Source organism: Athene cunicularia (genome assembly GCF_003259725.1).
Source record: "Athene cunicularia isolate RWA chromosome 3 unlocalized genomic scaffold, athCun1 chr3_part1, whole genome shotgun sequence".
NCBI lineage: Eukaryota > Metazoa > Chordata > Aves > Strigiformes > Strigidae > Athene > Athene cunicularia.
The window spans coordinates 3,796,019-3,814,924 of record NW_020799097.1 but is presented as its reverse complement, the minus strand read 5'-3'; the positions used below and the strand labels follow the sequence as shown (position 1 = coordinate 3,814,924).

At 49.9% G+C, this 18,906-nt stretch overlaps 1 protein-coding gene across 1 annotated transcript; it reads left to right on the top strand.

The window, feature by feature from the left end:
* Positions 1 to 6,829: 6,829 nt before the first annotated feature.
* Positions 6,830 to 12,441, top strand: PAQR8 (progestin and adipoQ receptor family member 8). The gene has a single exon (XM_026845734.1). The coding sequence runs from the start codon at positions 6,879 to 6,881 to the stop codon at positions 7,935 to 7,937; it is 1,059 nt and encodes a 352-aa protein (XP_026701535.1). The 5' UTR covers positions 6,830 to 6,878; the 3' UTR covers positions 7,938 to 12,441.
* Positions 12,442 to 18,906: the final 6,465 nt, after the last annotated feature.

Genomic DNA, 18,906 nt, shown 5'->3' with positions numbered 1-18,906 from the left:
GAGATGGAGCTGCAACAAATCCGGGCAGCTTTTTAAGTCCACTGGAGGGCGGGGGGAAACCCAGGCAGTTCTCTGGCACAATTCCAGCTTTGGCATCAGTCGTCCCACTCCATTGGTGGTCCCTGCATGACTGAATACAGCAGGCAGGGACCAGTGTGGGTGGCTGGACCAAAACCGTGCCTGGGAGTGCGCTAACACCTCAGCAACCTGATGCTGACAGGTCGTGGGGTGGGACTGTGTCCTGGTCTTGTGCGATTACTGGTGTACTCAAAGCTTGTAAGAGTGGGTGCTTCCCCATGAGGATCTCGTAGCTACCCAAAATTGAGCCCCAAACTGATGCAGCTGTGTTATTGTGTGTAGGAAAAGAAAGTGGTGAGCGGATCTGGAAAGAAAGAGCAAACAGCAAAGGTTTAGTGAGATCAGGAAGAAAAGCTGTGGAGTATTACCTCGATCTTGTGCAATTTTTGGTAAGGAAGGGATGGATTTGCTAGAGGAGATAGTTCTCAGGCAGGGTCTGTGGGTAGAAACAACGAATATTAACATTTTTGCATCTGCCTAGTGCTGCAGATGGGTTTCTTTTTTCACACATTGAGTGTATTGGCTGTGTTATCAGTAGCATCACCAAGTTTTAACTGTGGTTACACATGAAGAAACTGCAGCTGTGTTTAAAACAGCAAATCAGAAATGTGCCATGGTGACCCACACCATTCCCTGGTATGGTTTGGGAGTTAACAACAGGAGTTGTTGCTGGCAGACAGTTTGTGTCTGGACACCCACTGCAAGGGTGTTGCAGCGTGGGAGCATCAAAGCCATCCCAGCTGCCCTCAGAACCAAGGGCTGGGTTATGTCTAGCTCAAGGTTTGGGCTCTCGCAGTAAAGCCAGCAGCTTTGTCTTCAGTTTCCTAACTTTGGATTTCCACTGCCCCACTTCGCTCCCCCCAAAACTGCAGGACCTATAAATGGCTTTAAACTCCAACAGGAGGGGGTCAGACTAGACATGAGGAAAACATTTTCCACAGAAAGAGTGATCAGAGAGTGGAACAGGCTGCCCAGGGAGGGGGGAGTCCCCATCCCTGGGGGGGTTTCAGGGCCGTTGGGATGAGCTGTGGGGGGATGTGGGGTAGGGGAGAACTTTGTAGAGTCGGGCTGAGGGTTGGACTTTATTATCTCGAGGGGCTTTTCCAACCTGAATGGTTCTGGGATTCTGTGACCTCGGGGGCTCCCCTTTCTTGGTGGGATGCTGTGGACCTCCTCAGCTTGACTGCAGGGACACAGAGTTTGCCAGCAGCTTTGTTTTGCTCTGTCCCCTCCAAGCACAGCATTCACCGCCCCGGCTCCACTGCTCTCATCCCCTGGACCCGTCCCAGCGTGCAGGCAACGCCGAACCCATGTCAAGAGGCACTTGCTGCTCAGCACGGCTGAGCTGGCTGCTGGCCCAGCTTGCTTCCAGGCCAGAAATTGTGGGGGAGCTGACACTGCCATGGCTTCCATGGAGGATCCTGCCATCTCCCACCGGCTTTAATGGCTCATCTGCCAGCATCACGAGACGTTCGTTTCCTGATTAATACATGCTTGGACAAACCCTGCCTCAGCAGTGTGCTCTGTGTGTGTATATGTGTATACAGAAGGGTAGAATTTGAGCCAGTTTCTTTTATTTGAAATTTTCCACAAGGTTACTTTGACCCTTTTTCTTAAACAGATAAGGTTATTTTAAGGCTTGCCCTTCAACGTCTCCAGTAAATCACATCACCTTTACCTTCCAGACCATACTAACCTGCGAAGGTCTCTGTTGGATGAGCGCTTGTAACACATCCATTGGGCTGATGTAGCTGTAACAGGTTGTGCAAGCATGTCAAGGGAAATAAAATATTCTGTGCAATGCACAGAGTAGTGCCAGCACTGCCTGGTGCATTACTGTGGTGCATTAAGAGCCCATTATCTCATTAGGCAGATGAGGATTGGTATCCCCATTTAATTGATGGGGAGGTGCAAGCCCAAGTTACAGAAGTCCCAAACATCTGGGCCCTCTCTGGTTGTGGGGTTTTCCACTTCTTTGATGCTGGAGTGTAGATCATACCCTCGTACCCTGCTGCCTGCTCGGGCAGGGCTCATCCCTCACACAAACCATCAGATGCCACCTCTTCCAGTTTCTGATCTCTCTGATATCCCATTAAGTCCCTGCAGAGGGGATCTGAGCATTGTGTTGCAGTTAGGAGGAAGATTAGCATCTGAACGTATGGCAGGAGAAGGGAGCAAGTAATACCAAGACTACACAGGAATTGCTGCTTGAACCGGTCCGTGCTCTCTTAATTTCTCATCTCTCCAGTAGCCTTGCCAAAACACCAGGCAGAATGAGATGGGGGAGCTGGCACACTGCTCCCAAACTGGTCTTTCAGAGTTTGCCCTGAGCCCTCTCTATAAGCGGTTTAGTTTTAGGAAGAGACGTTTGAGCTCAGGGAGGACCAGCCTGCAGGCAGCAGGCTTTGGGATGGGGCTTACCCACTGCATCTGCACTGGGTGCAGCCTTGGTGCAGCCTCTCCCAGCCCTGGAGAGGCGAGTTGAGCCACTCTCTACCTTCCTGGTGCTGTAGGAGCTGCGACACTGAAGTTAACCCCATGTAGGAAAGGGTCAGAATAAAACCCCAGGCTTCAAAATGACCTGGACTCCCTCCAGGGACTTTTGCTCAACTCCCAGAAGACAGGAATTCAGGAATTAATCACCTGCAGTTTTCAAAGCTGGCATGTTGCCCACTGCTACACGATCACTGCTGTTATTTTCACGCTGACCACCACCACTTTTTTTTTTCTATGTTAAATGCAATGCATTTATTAAAGACTTCCCCACAGTTGAGTCCTCCGGTCCTCTCTGCTTTGTTTACCAGGAATTACTGCCTTTCTGGAAGCCTGTGTTGACCTCTGATGCCTGGATACTATTCTGCAAGCAAATATATCACATTGGTACAGCCTCAGTCCCAGACAGTTAACGCTGAGGCCAGACCGGTGGGAAAATCAGCTGTACTCTGTAGGAAATTTTCTCATTCAAACCCCTCCATGAGACTGTGACCAAAAAGCAAAAGAGCTGGGAAAAGCTCAGGTTTCCAATTACTCTCTTCAAAAGGGAGAGAAAAATTGGAACGGGATCGTTCTCCTCCTGTGCCGCGGTTCTTATTGTGGCTGTAATGATACAGCCTGGCCATCATCCACTCCCTCCTTCTCGCCTTGCAGCTCCCTCCCCGAACAAACGATACTTGGTTGCCGTTAATTGGGAGCAGCCAAAATAACTGAATCCCCCGGAGATGAGGGGTGAGGACAGAATCTCAACAAGACGCCCTGCTGATGAATGTGGCTTTCAGCCGCTCCTACGCCCCCGTGAAGGGGAAAGAATAGGGGCTCTGTGAAAGTGAAACAGGCAGTGCTGACCTTGGGTTTCTGGGTTGGTGTTTTTTGGTTGGTTTTTTTTTTCTTTCTCTCTCTTTTCTAAGTTAATTGCTTGTCGCTTTGTCCATCACATGATCGCTGGAAATTGCCAACTTGTTCTCACTCGTTAATGTCACAAGTTCGGTTTAAAATAAGCAGTCTACCAGGTTCCTGATTTAGTGCTGTTTATCTGAGTATCAGATGTGTTTCTTGTGATTTTGGACTATTATTTTGAAAATCTCTGACCCTCCCTTGACCTGTTAAAAACTGGCATTTTCCAGCTATGAAAGTCGTCCTGGAAGAATCTCTCTTGTCTGCTGCTGTCAGGGGGATCTGCCGCATCTAACTTCTCCCTACCTCTACTCAAAGGCGATGCTCGCTCTATACACTGAGCTGTCAGGATGAGGGACCACGGCAAAATCCTGGCGCCAGCACACACCACACAAGCCAGAGCCAGCCTGTGCCCGGTACAGAAGCTGCCTGTCTCCCCCATGTCCTTGTCAGCATGCAGAGCAGGCGGGCTGTGGATGGTGGAAGGGGCGATGTGCCCCTCGCATTGGCATGCGGCCGTATGCCCAGGCTTGACTGCTGTCTGCCCGCCTGGCTTCTGCTTGCCTTTGCTCTTTACAGGCAGGTTTTAGCGTATTGCTGCCTCTCTGCAGGAGATGAGCGCTCCAGTCCTGCTCCCGTGCAGCTCACCTGCCCGGTCTGTGCCATATCTGAGCTGGATTTCAGTTCCTGTTGTCCTGGGGTCCATGCTAGCATTAGTCTGTCTCCTCCAAAAGGTGGGGAGCTTCAGTATGCCCTTTCTCCTTGTGCCTTGCCACCATCATCCCCATCTCCAATATCAGGACCGAAAGAGCTTTCTGGAGGCTTTTCCAGTATCCTGCTGGGATGAACTGGGATAAGGATTCAGCTCTGAGCCCCCTGTAGTGGGCCCAAATCCTCGAACAATGTTTAGCTAAAGGGAAGCTGCAAAATGGTGAGCAGGGGTCCAAGCCCTCTTGCTTGGGTTATATTGAGCAATTGCTGGGAGAGGTGTAAAACACAGGTTAACGCGCAGGGCAGAGGAGAGTAGGACACACAAAGCACTTCAGAGTCTGTACTCACACCTCTGCACGGGCCAAACCTGTGCATAAGGCCTGGAGATCATCAGCTGGAGAGAGCAGATGTCTGGGTGAAGGAGATGCAGTGGGAAGGAAGCTCTTGTCTGTGCATCTAGACCAGGAAATCAAACACTGTCTTAGTGCAGACACGTCCATAAAATTTCCCTGTCCTTCCCACCCTGAAGTGCGCAGTTTCCAGCCAGTTTCTGGCCAGATCATCCAAAGGAGATACAGGGCAATCGAGGGTGAGTACTACAGTGCTGCATAGCTGGGGATGGTCTCCTTGCTTGGGCTTTGCCTTACCCTGAAGGTGAGGCCTAGAGTAAGTTGGATGAACGAGCCTTTCTTTTTCCATCAGCTACAAGGAGCCAGAACAGACTGGCTGTACATTAGAACACCATCCCCTCATAGGAGTACCCCAGGGTCAAAATTTGCCTTGCCTCTCTAAATTTTGGCATGTATCCCTACAGGGATACATAAGGTGCTGAATGAACTGCATGTCCCACCACAGATATGGACCCTGCAGACACTTAGGAGAGAAACAAAGTCTTTGTGAACGTGCACAGCATCAAACCTCCTAGCAAGAGTGCTCTGTTGTGTTATGCATCTATAAAACGAAAATACCATTTGCAGGGACCATTTTGCCCTCTGTTGCTAATGCAGCTCCATCAAACTCATCAGCCAGATTGCCCTGTGGCAAACAAGGAAAAAAAAAAAAACCAAAACCAAAAAAAAACAGCCCTGAGAGATGCTAAGGCAGAAAGCCTGGAAAGTGCAGGGAGAGACAGAATTGGCTAGAAAATGTAACTTAATTATGGCAACTCCCATCTGCTAGAATACGGAAGCAACGTGAAAATATTGTCTGTTATCAGAGGCTTTGGGTTGCTAGAGGAAGTGGGATTTGCAACCTAGTTCAGAGTTTGCTCTGACTTTGCTCTTTGTGGTGTCTCTCCCTGGGACTGTTTGACAGGTCCCACCTCCTGCTTTCACTCTCTTGGTGTTTAACACTGTCGTGTCCTCTGTCGCCACCCTGGGATGGGTCTCCCATCATGTTCCCACGCAAACTATTCCTCTGCCTCACCTCTGGCAGCAGCTAGTCTTTGATGCAACAGAACAAAAATATATCATTTCCCACACTCGGGCAAAATACTTATTTGTATTTACTTATTTTTGGCTGTCTCCATCCACTGCAGCTCTCGTTGGGTGCATATAAGCTTAGGAGTCAGGCCTCACTCCTGCCAACATGTATGCCTTGGCTGCACAGGAGTAACCAGAAGCCTGCAGAGTCTGGTGGGGCTCCATCAGCATCAATTTCAGTTCAAGCATGGTCATCTGTGTGACAAGTTCTGTATTTTGTGTGGCGTAACTCCATCAGGGAAGAGAAATATCTAGGGTGAAAGGGAAACAGAGGGTATTGGGAATTAATTCAGTGCTGTGAAGTAGTCTCCAGACATTAGGATCCTGCTGTGCCCTGAATCTGAAGCTTTCCAGCCAGAGCTTAGCCACGCTGGAGGTTGCCAAGGACTAGAGCAGAGGAGGCAGAGGAGTGCCCAGCGCTGGGGTTTGGCTGCTCTGAGCATCCAGGCAGCCCCTCAGCATGACTCCGTGGATGTTCCCAAGGCCTTGATGCTATACCCAAATCGCAGCCAGCTCTGCTGTGGAGCCCCTCATTTCTCCATCATCTCCCAGGCCTGCTGCTTCTTACACATGGAGGGAGGAGAGCTGCAGGTTTGGGACCATGGACTTCTCCCCTTCTCCCTCTGTCCCATGCACTGCAGCAGCCCCAGGCGTGCAGCCCATGTGCAAGTTGTGTAGCAGGGAAGACGAGCTTATTTGCAACCTCCACAATTCACCTGGGACCCTCTTCACTCAGGTGCAGAAAGGCAGGTTATCCCTCTGATGAGTAATTACACCCCAATTTTGTCCCTAAGCAGTTTGATTTGGGGAAAGGGGTGAAAAATTCACTCTGCAAATCATCAAGTGCTTTCTTGATGTTAACTGCTTCTTGCACCCCCTTACTGACTTCTAAACGTGCTCCAAGATGAGCACCCAAGGAATTGGGGAGGAAAGGCAGGCTTGTGGCACTGCTGTGCCCATCTGACCTAGGCTGAACTACAGGGACGGGGCTGTGCCATCCTTCTCCATGATGACTTTAGGTCTGCCAAGTCAAGAAAAAAACCCCTCTCCTAAGAGAAAGCCAGTGTCTCGATAGCACCATGGTTATCCCACCCAGAAATGGCAGCACACTCTTCCTCCCCAATACAACACCGTTAACATTTCTTCTTTCTCCCGTCCTTGCAGGGCACGAAGACGGCGTACCCCAAATCTGGGCTCCAAGCCACCGCACGCAGCGAGATGACAGCCATCCTGGAGCGGATCAGCACGCTGTCCCTCAGCGGGCAGCATCTCAGCCGGCTGCCCAGGCTGCTGGAGGATGGCTTCCCCAAGATGCCTTGCACGGTCAAAGAGTGCGAGGTGCCGCAGCTCTTCCGTGAGCCGTACATCCACACCGGGTACCGTCCCACCGGCCAGGACTGGCGGTACTACTTCCTCAGCCTCTTCCAGAAGCACAATGAAGTGGTCAATGTATGGACTCATCTCCTGGCAGCGCTGGCTGTGCTGCTGAGATTCAAGACGTTTGTGGAGGCTGAGCAGTTACCTGTGGACGCATGGTCCTTGCCTTTGCTCATCTTTGTCCTCTCCTCTGTCACCTACCTGACCTGCAGCCTCTTGGCCCACCTTCTGCAGTCCAAATCGGAGCTGTACCATTACACCTTCTATTTCGTGGACTACGTCGGAGTCAGCATCTACCAGTATGGTAGTGCCCTGGCTCATTTCTACTACAGCTCCGACCAAGCCTGGTATGACAAGTTCTGGCTTTTCTTCCTGCCGGCAGCTGCTTTCTGTGGCTGGCTGTCTTGTGCCGGCTGCTGCTACGCGAAGTATCGGTACCGACGGCCTTACCCCATTATGAGGAAGATGTGCCAGGTGATCCCAGCTGGCCTGGCCTTCATCTTGGATATCAGTCCTGTGGCTCACCGGGTGGTTGTGTGTCACCTGGGGGGCTGTGAGGAAGATGCTGCTTGGTACCACACGTACCAGATACTGTTCTTCCTTATCAGTGCTTATTTCTTCTCCTGCCCAGTCCCTGAGAAGTACTTCCCTGGCTCCTGCGATATCGTCGGCCATGCCCACCAGATCTTCCACACCTTCCTGGCAATCTGCACCCTATCACAGCTGGAGGCCATTCTTTTGGATTACAAGAACAGGCAGGAGATTTTCCTGAAGAGACATGGGCCTTTCTCTGTTTATCTCTCCTGCATCTCTTTTTTTGGCCTCGTGGCTTGTAGTGCCATCACAGCTTACATCCTGCGATGCAGGATCAAGGACAGCCTGGCTACAAAGGACTCCTGAGAGTCAGGAATGTGACAGCCATGACATCACCGGGGTGGTGAAAATCAAGAAAGGGGGCATAACATATTAGAGACATAACTGTCTTATTTGCCTAACACGCTGACTAACCTTGGGAACCCTGGACTCGGGTGGAGGGCTGGATGCATTTTCACAGCAGGATGGCCTTTTGCCATCCAGGTGGACATGGAGTGTTTTAAGCCAGAACAAGGCATTTAACCAAGGATGCTGGAATAGGCAGAGGTTTCTTGTTCGTTCTGGTAAACCTGTGGGTGATATCTTGCTGAATGTCAGGGAGGGTAGCCTGAAGGCTGTAAGACTGTAGAGGGGTCTGCCAGGGCCCACAACACAGTGGAGAATGCACCGTGAGGACCACAGCTGGATGGGATGACCTCTCTGGGTTTTGCCATCTCTGCTATCTGTGAGAGACCTGTTACTATCAAAGGCAGTAGGCAAGGTTTCAGGAGGATTCTACATTTCTAGGGCACATGTGGCACAGTGGCTGGTATAATCCTTTCCCTGCTCCAACTGGGCTAAACCAGGTTCTCTCCGCGGTCTCCTTGTCAAATATCTCAACACCAGATTGCTGAGGTGGCTTTGGCGAAGCACGTTTGGAGACTTAGGCCTGATCTGGGGTCCTCTAGGACGAACTGGGTTTGAACCTGAGCCCTGTGTCTGGCGTGGGTCCAGCACAGGTGGGGATGTTAGGTCAGCTCCATCTTTTCTGTGTGTGTCTGCACCATCTGCAGCAGAGCTGCTCATCAAAACCAAGGAGTAAGGCTGTCCCAAGGATTGCTAACAGCAGCTGGGGTCTTTCTCAGCAGTTTGAATTTGACCTAAGGTAGCAGCAGTGCTGATGGCTGTTTGGTAGCCTACAACACCGGTTTTCAGCAGCGCCTCACTTCCATTCTAAGTGCTTGGCTGCCTTTGAGGAGCTGGGCCTGGGCCAGGCTGGAGATGGTTTTGAGCTTTCCTCGGTAGCAGTGGCAGAGGTTGAGCACTCCTGAGGCCATCAGTACTCAGGGCGCTGGCCCCAGGAGAGGAGATGCTTTTGATGCTGGATGCACAATTTTGGCTGCTTGTGAGACAGGTTCATGCATTTCTGCATAGACTGACTGTATTATCTGTTAGGGAGCCTGACTGATCTCAAACACCGTCCATGCAGTGTGGAGTAACTGGGGTGTAACCCGTCTGATACAGGAAAGGCTCTGGGCCCTGGGCCTCCAACATCCCTATGGTGGTCATGGCCAAAAGGGTATGAAAGTGAAGTCGTCTTTATTCCCACCATAATGGTGCTTTTCAGGACACCAGGCAGTCCTTGGTGGGCCTCGTGGGAAAGCCTTGAAGCTGCAGGCTTGCTTTTCTCTGACCAGTGGGGTTGTGAATCCAGCACTAGATGAAGGTAGAACAGCAAAAGGCAGGAGCAAGGTGACAGCATTGGGGTCCTGTGCAACCTTGGGATGGGTTTGTCCTTGAGACTTGGTGATTCCTATGTGGAGTAACAAAGAGAGCAGTCAGGGACATTTAATGTCTGTGGGTCACTCCTCTCCGAGGTCTAGCAAGGGTTGGTTTACTGTGTCCCCCACTAGATGAGTCTCTCTGTGCTTGCTGGGGGGGGAATATCAGGTATGGAGCCACGCTGTTGCACTGAAGTTGGCAGCACTTGCAGGACAGGATGCTCAGAGCCAATGCAGAGATACGGTCCCGTGCAGCCTCGATATCCACTCTTCGACCCACCACTTGCTTTCCGAAGTAAACCCTGGTATGGCTCCTCCCGGCTAGACACAGTGCAAGACCTGCAGCCTCAAATGCCTTGACATCTGGCAAATTCCTAGGACGTATAAATCTCTGAAATGAAGGAATCCATGGGTTTGTTCCAGCCACAGATTTGTCTCACTGAACCCAAGGGTGGGCAAATGAATTGTGATTGCTGGTTCTGAGCAGGCAGAGCGTAGGGTTGGGGATATGATTTGTCACGACAAGCACTGATTTCTGCACTTGATCTGTTTTTGAACGATTGAGATGTGTGTGTGTGTTTGTGCATGTGTGTGCGCGCGATTTATTATCCAGAAAGGCTTTGCTTTTGGCTTTTATGTCTGCAGAGCCTCCTAGTTGGGTGAAGATTAGCCTGAAGGAAACAGTGCTATGCTGCTAGAAGAGCAATGTGGGCCAGACAGAAGTCTCTGAAAACAGATCTATTAATAGGTACTTTGCTGTGTCCTATGTTTTGTGGACGGATTTGAAACTCACGGCCCTGTTGACAAGTTAACAAAGCAGGAGGGAAGTAAGTTTTGAGTACAGGAGAAGAAATTGTAGGAAAACCTTTGGGAGGTCATCTAGTCCGCCCTTTTTCATCACTCTAGGCCGCCTGGTTTTCATCCAGTCCAGCTTAGAAATTAACTACTTCATTTTCTATGGTGTATTTTGACAGTACAGCCATGCCATGACCTAACAATAAATTTGCCTCAGGGGAGTGGCAAGTGGGGATGGTCCCACTTACACCTCATCGTACCTTTTCCCATGCACAGAAGCCCACCTCACCGCAGAGTGAGCTGGTGCCAGATGGACCAGCAGGAAACCAATCCTACTGAAAAAACGTCAGTAATCTTCTACTGGTTTTAATTTTCGGCTGGCTCACTTGGACAACACTGCTGCCTGCAGGGAAGGGCTGGAGCAGAGGCCAGCAGCAGTTCCTCCTTGCACAGCAGCTGGTTGCTCAAGTAGCTTAGCTGCACTGATGGACTGCTCCCTCCATGGTCTGCGTGGCTTTGCTTGTGGGTCTCCTCTCAAGTTCAGGGAAGGATGCCCAGTGGGAGCAGTGCTTTTTTTCACAGGTTAATCTGCCTTGGTTTTGTGGTAGGTAAAACAGAATAACCTACTGAGTGTGGATCTGGCTGGATGGATCTGGGCTCCTGTGCAGGAAGGGGAGTAAACCAGGCTGGTCCAGAGCTCCCTTCTGGGCTAAAACTGAGAGGGAGTAGGCACTGCTGCTAGTGGCAAACCCTGCTCTGCTGCTACCTAGAGTTATACTGGTCCCAGAGGAAGGGATCACCCAAGCATTTCCTTCTTTAAGGGTTTGAAAATAGACAACATGTCCTGCCCTTGTCAAAGGAGGATGAGTACATTAACGCTGTCTAGTCCAGGGACAGGGAGAGGAGGTGCCCACATGGCCCTTCCAAGGTATTTCTGGTCATATATCTTCTCCCTGGTGTGGCAGAAGTGAAACTGTGATGGTGTTTTTCCATATTCTCATGTTACCCCTCAGGTGAAGCCACTCACGTCCCCGTGTGGCCCTGCACTCAGACCTGGAGCCGACCTCCTGGTTACTATGATGGGTTGATTAAGCAGGGAATTTCAACACAATGCTGCTGCTGTGATGATGCACCCTTGTGTCACAAGGGGCTCACCAACACTGGAGCTTTCTTCATCCCTGTCTCCATCCTCCTCCTCTTCCTCCAACCAGCTTATTTCTTTCCTTCATCCCTGTGCCTTACGCACCTGGCTGCCTACCTGGGCAGACTCCACGTGCCGTGCAGTCTGCGGCACCTCAACCGGGCCAAGACTGGGATGTGGCTGCTGATGCCTTACTGAAAGCCCTGCTCTTGATTTAAGGGAGACCAGGGCTGCGTCCAGAGAGAGTAAAAATGCCGCTGTGATAATTGCTCAGCTTGTCTGAGAGCCTCTCAGGGCCTCCTCCTTGGGCTCACTGCTTGGAGCAAGCCTCCTTCCATCCCAGCATTCCGCTAAGGAGGCACAGCTGGGAGGGATGTGCCCGCAGCAGGGTTTGGTGAAGAGCTGACCACCAAAGGTTGAGCACATCTGAGATCCTGAAGGGACCGAGGTCCTAACTCCTTCCCCCAGGAATCTCTGGTCCTGAGATAGTATATTTGCAGATCTTGCAACCTGGATCTGTACAGAACAACTGAGAATTCATCCCAATGTGCCTTATTCTATTCCTTTTTGGGATTCATCCTGAAGGAACCTGAGGCTCAGAGGCAGCCTCTTCGCTGTCTGCTGGTCCATGGTTGCTCTTAACAGCTCCTACCCACTGACAGGATTTGCTTGGTGTACGGAGCAGAAGGGGAGGATGGAGAGAGGTGCCTTAAACTTATATTTATGCCTAGTGAATTGTGTAACAAGGCAAGGACAGGTTCCTCGTGTGCCTTGCAATTTACATCTTTTACTGACAAGATTATTTTTAAGCACTGTTTGTTACTAAACAGAAGTACAAAAGAATTTGTCTTTTTTTCCCTGGGAAACAGGGAAGGGTATGAGTGTTCTGTATTAATCATCCCCTTCCCAGCTCCCATCTGCTGACTTTGTATTGATAATATTTTAAGCTTTGTACTGTACTGATCATTATTTAAAAACTTTAGTGAAAAAAAAAAATCTGTAAAAGCAAAACGATTGGTGTGGTGTGAAATTCCCCAATGCACAAGTACAGAAGGTTATGAGTCATTAGGAAGAAAGGTGGTTAATAATTATACAGTGGATATATTAGAGTGAATAATAACAGTAATGAATAATCGGGTGTGGTTTTATCTGTGCATCTCAAAGCACTTTGCAGGTTTCACCGTAACTGATTTTCATTTGCTTTTCGCAAGGGAGGTGCAGCATGGCTGCTCTGACACTGATTAGAGGGGTTTAAGTTCATCATCCACAGAAGTACTTGGGTGTCCAGTTTTCCTGAATTTCTGTCAGAGGTATCTAGTGATTTAGTGGCCTGGCACCAAGGCAGTGCAGCTTCAGTGGCCAAGTTGTGAATACAAGTACATGATCAAGCAAAACATTTCAGCATATGCTTGAAATTAAGTACAGAGACACAACCACTGATGGGCAGAAGGAGATCAGTCACTTAGACATGAGCCAACCTGAAACAAGGCTAGAGCTTCTGTCCTTCTTGCTGACAGCTGTGCAGAATCACAGACAGGCTGAGTTTGGAAGGGACCTCTGGAGGTCATCTGGCCCAAGCCTCCAGCTCAAGCAGGGCCACCCAGAGCCTCCTGCCCAGGTCCGTGTCCAGATGGCTGTCGAAGATCTCCAAGGATGGAGACTCCACCACCTCCCTGGGCAACCTGTGCCAATGCTCGGGCACCCTCACAGGAGAAAAGTGTTTCCTGATGTTCAGAGGGACCCTCCTGTGTTTCAGTGTGTGCCCGTGGCCTCTGGTCCTGGCACTGGGCACTGCTGGAAAGAGCCTGGCTGCTTCCTCTTTGCACCTTTCCGTCAGGTATTTATATACATTAATAAAATCCCCCCTGAGCCTTTTCCAGGCAAAACAGTCCCACCACCCTCAGCCTTTCCCCATAGGAGAGATGCTCCAGTCCCTTCACCACCTTGGTGGCTCTTTGTTGGACTTTCTCCAGTATGTCCATGTCTCCTTTGGACTGGGGAGCCCAGAACTGCACACAGAACTCCAGGTGTGGCCTCACCAGTGCCGAGGGGAAGGATCACCTCCCTCATCTGCTGGCAATACTTGGTCTAATGCAGCCCAGGATACCATTCCCCTTCACTGCCACAAGGAAAGATTGCTGGCTCATGTTACGCCTGGTTTTCACCAGGACATCCAGGTCTTCTTCTGCAAAGATTCTTCTCGGTGGCCCACAGTCAGTTTTTAATCTATCTCACTGCTCATTTGGCCCATATATCAGCAGCTTGTCTGTGAGGATCTTACAGGAGACTGTCAAAAGCCTCACGGAAGTCAAGGTAGACAATAGCTATTGCTGTCCTCTCATCTGCCAAGCCAGTAGTTTTATTACGGAAGGTTATCAAGTCAGTCGAGCGTGTCTTCCCCTTGGTCAAGCCATGCTGACTATTCCTGATGACTTTCTTGTCCTTTCTGTGCCTGGAAATGGTTCCCACGATTCGCTGCTTCATCACCATCCCAGCGATCAAGGTGAGGCTGACCTGTCTGTAGTTCCAGGGGTCTTCATGTCTTTCTTGAAGACATCAGTGGCATTTGCTTTCCCCCAGTCCTCAGGCACTTCTCCCAGTTGCCGTGATCACTGACAGCAGCCCTGCAGTGACATCAGCTCGTTCCTTCAGCACTGGTGGGTGCATCCCATGCTTAAATGACCTGATCCTCTTCCACCAAGGTACATCTTCCTTGCTCCAGCCTTTTCCCCTGGCCTCAGGGACCTAGAATTCCTGAAGTTCTTGCTAGTAAAGACAGAAGTGAAGAAGACATTCAGTATGTCAACCTTTACCCTGTTCTGTGTAACCAGCTCCCACATCTTGCTGAGTAATGGGACCACATTTTCCCTAGTCTTCATTTTGTCACCTGTCTATCTGTAGAAGCCCTTCTTGTTGTCTTTGACATCCCTGGCCAGATTCAACTGGCTTTCCTAACCTTATCCCCGGACAAGGTTCTAGGATTCCTCCCTGTCTTTGTCCTTGCTTTCACCCTCTGTATGTTTCTTCTGTGTTTGAGTTTTGTCAGGAGCTCCTCGTTTAATCATGCAGGCCAGCTGGCATTTTTGCCCAAATTCCTGCTCATTGGGATGGACCACTCTTCAGCTTGGAGGAGGAGATCCTTGAATATCAGGCAGCTTTTATGGGCCCCCACTCCTACCTAGGCCTTATCCCATGGGACTCTACCAAGCAGGTAGAGGTCTTTGAAGAGGCCAAAGTCTGCTCTCCTGAAGTCGAGGGTTCTGAGCTTGTTTTTTACCCTCTTCTCTCCCCTCAGGATCCTGAACTCTACCATCTCCTGCTCACTGCAGCCAAAGCTGCCTTTGACCTTCATATCACCACTGATCCCTTGTTGGTATGATGTCCAGAAAAGCACCTCTCCTTGTTGGCTTCTCTATCACTTACAGGAGGAAGTTATCAGCACTGCACTCCAGGAACCTCCTGGATTGCTTATGCCCTGCTGTGTTGTCCCTCCAGCAGATATCAGGGTGGCTGAAGTCCCCCATGAGGACCAGGGCCTACAAAGAGACCGCTCCATCTGCTTCTAGAAGACCTCATCCCCTTGTTCTTCCTGGTTAGGCAGCCTACAGCAGACACCCACTACAATGTCACCCATATTGTTCTTCTCTTTAATCCTCACTCACACGCTCTCAGTTGGCTCCTCATCCACGCAGAGCTCTATGCATTCCAGCTTTCTCTCACACAAAGGCCAACTCCCCATCTTCTCAACCTGTCCTTAAAGAACCTCTATCCCTCCGTCGCAACCCTTGAGCCATGGGAGCCATCCCACCGTGTCCTCCTGATCCCAGCAGGATGGTAGCCCTGCAGCTGCACACAGATCTCTAACTCGCCACACGCCTGCGTTACTCTACAGGCATTTCGGAGAAACACCCCCAGCACACAGATTTCCCAGAAGGGCTTTGGGGGATTTCTCCATAATGGTGCCTTCTAGGTACTTCCTTGCTTGCATGCAAACGCTGGAGGTGACCCCGTTTAAGCTCTGTTTTGTCGATTTTGTCATCTCTTTCTGTTACACCACTCCAGGCCCTCTGCTCATCGACCTTGACCAGCACTCCATGACAGGGCTGCTGGTAACTCTCCCCCAAACATCACTAGTTTAAACTCTCTTTACCAGGAGGATCACGTGCGATCACGTACATACCCCATACCCTAGCATATAAACTCGGTGTGAATTTCAATCCTCTAAAAAAAATCAGCTTTTTCCTTCTACTACCACCACACTCATCATTTTAATTATTATTTCTTGACACAACATGCAGGCCAGGGCTTCCGTGCTGTTGTGGTTTTACCCACCAGAGGGCGAGATGTCTTCATCTGTGGCCGCATAGAGGCCCCCGGTGCCACGAAAGCAGAGCCTACCTCCCCAGACAGGCTTAGGAAAAAATGCTCCGTTCAAGCAGGCGTGCAGCCAACTCTGCAGAGAGATGCATTTCAGAGCGAGGGATCGTCTCTCCCTCGCCATTAGTGACAGGGATTTCACCCGACGAGTTATGCCAAAGTTTTAAGTTTCCATGAAGCAAAAACTGGAGGGGAACGGGAGAAAATACCAAAACAGAAACTGAGGGCTGTTGTTAACTTTTTAAACTGGGAACAAAAATAGAGGCTTGTGGTATGCTGAGAAGAATCTACTTGGTGATACTGTTTTAGGGAACATATTTACATGCCCGTCAGTATCCAATATTACACACACATCCTTGATGCATGAAAAGCCGGAGATGGTTATTAGCAAAAGAGGGAACTGGCCTATCCAAAGCACGGGAAGCTAAATGCAAAAAGTAAAAGCTTCCAAGTCAGACGAATGTGGCATTTTGTTTTGGTCGTTTCGCATGTCACCAGCCACAGAGGAGAGAATGTGAGAGAAGGTAAAAATTTTTACTTCAAGCACCAGATATTGCAGCAGTGAGTTGCCTCAGAAGATGTTCTTTTACCCAGTGGCAATCTTTATCTGGCCTTTATCCTTGCAGCTCTCTGATAACATGGGCTAAGAGGCAGAGTATTAGCAAACAGCTCTGAGATGTTCCCTTCTTTGTTCTGTTAAGCAGCTGCTGAAGACAGTGTCAGGGACAGGGTCAGGGGAAGAACACTTCCCAGTGCTGTCTGCTGCTCCTGTTGACTTCAGAGAGAAAAGTGGACCCTTAGCAGCCCTGGGAAAAAAAAAAAAAAAAAAAAAGAACTGAACAGGCCCGAAGTTTAAGGCATTACACTACCTGCTGTGTCTTAAATTCTGCAGCTTTTCCTAGTGATGGCTTATCCTTCATCCTATAGTTCTTTGGTTTGTTCTGGCTGAAGGTAAAACCTACTCTCAATCCACAACAGTTCCTCTAGCTATGAAGTGATAAGCACTAAACTCACTCCTTATCAGTATCCTTTCTAGCATACCTGTATCAAATATTTGGCCCTTGAGAGCCAGTAGATGGGGTGGAAGGAAGGAAAAAGTCCAAGCTGGAATTGCTTCATCAGGGTGTCTGTTAGTCAGCAGAACAAACGCTGGATGCGATGACAAAGCAGTGCAGAAAGTGCTGTTGGAGAGCAGTCTGATCTCAATTCCTGAATATTTCACAAATGTGTGGATACTCAGGTGGAAAATTTTCAGCCTACAGCCAACAAGCCTTCTGAGTGTTAAGAGACCCACTAGTAATCCTTGGATCCCTCAGACCACAGATGGGGTGTATTAAACACCATCCACTCTCCTTGCATGGGAATTCACCAGTCGGACTTTTTTATTGGCATGTATTACAGCAGCATACATACACGTAAGAGCACAGTTTTTCCTCTACATTACATAAGCTTTAAACAAATGATAGGAAATCTTGATAACGACTCCCTTTTCCCTTTTACAAGTAGACGGTAGGAATGTACGACGCTAAAGAGGCTTGTCTTAGCCTGGGCAAGTCAGACTTGCCTGTACAGAAGTTGATGTCAAAGGTGATGCTGAATCCAGATGTCCTGAGTTCCACTTTAATTCCTTATTTCCCATTTCCCCCACTATCCTGGTTTATGATCGCTATTCCTAAGAGAGTCCCAGCTTCTGCTATGGCTTTCCTTAATCTTCCCTTCTTCATTCCCAGCTCCCTTAAAACACCCAGGAGGAATGCACTGGGACCACAGTCTTCTGATCCTGTTCCTGCTCACATTCAGAGCTGAAGATTCTACTTCATGACCCTGGATAAATCCCCTTGCATTAGTTCCCCACTCATGCAAAGAAAAAGTGAGATAGCAGCACTCCTTTTCCATGGCAAGCAGTGCACAGGGACACTCTGCCACATGAGCTTGTTAAAAAGTTGCTGTCACTCTCCTAGAGGATGACCCATGGCCCACAGAGATGTTTCCTTCGCTGAGGAAGGCCCTGGTTCTTGCTAAATTCAGGAAACCTGCTAATCAGTGCTTGGATATCACAGCAGAAGAAATCAGAGAGAGCACTTCGGTGCCAGCACCTGCATCTGAGTCAGCAGTCACATTAGCAGCTTGCTGTCTTTCAGATCCAGCCTTTTAGCCCTGCTTGGCCTTCAATCTATTATTTTCCTTTCTAAGCTCATCAGACTCATTCTTTTATCTCCCACTGGCTGGCTTTCTTCTCTCTCCCACACCATGCTTAGACAGACAGTCTGGCTGCATTTCTCTCTGCTTGACTTCTATTTACAAAATTCTCAGATCCCGCTGCCTGCCCTTGAATCGCAGCCTGGCCTGTCTTGTGCACTGTTGATAAAGAGACCAAGGGAAAGGGACACAAAAAACTCTTCTCTCTGGCGCTTAACTTGAATCTCCCTTCTCTTGGACGTTTGGGAGTGACTGTTGCACACACAACCACCTTTTCCTAGATGTCCCCTGTGCTGCTTCTTTTTGCTGCTTCCTTCAGGAACAGGTGAGAAATGTTTAAAAGAAAGGAAACCGTGTCAGTGCTACATATTACAAAATGCACTATTTCACAGCTAATATACATACAATATATGTAATAAACCAGCACAATCACATTTCCTGTTAAAATATTTTGAGCGCTCCTGATATGCATTCGGCCCTCCACAGCTATTCCTCCCCCTGGGCAAAGCACAGGGCAGGGATATCTCCCAAAAAGCAGCCTGGCTGCCAGAAACCCGTTTTGGAAGCCAAGATTTTTTTAATAGCAAGGACATAGCCCAGCTGTGCCAAGAGGGTGATGGTCTGACAGAGCCAATACTGAGTTTACACTGCGAGATGCTGAAAGGCCCCGGCTGGCTGTGAGGGGGAGGAGGAACATGGCGGCGGCCTGCCTTGGAGTAGGCCGAACCGCGCTCAAACCCGTAAGAAAACGGAATTAACGCTTTCCACAGCTCCCGAGACTGATTCTTTTCCCCATTACGGGATCGAGGCCGCCCTGAACCCCCTTCCCAACGTGCCAGGGGGGCCCCTCCGGCCCCGGCCCCGCGGCTCGGGCCGGCTCCATGGTCGCGTTCCCGCCCTCCCGTTGCCACGGCAACGCCTCCCCGTCGCTCACTGCGCAGGCGCGGGAGCCCACCCGCCTCAGTGCGCATGCGCATTCCCCTCCCGGCGAGCCTGCGCACTG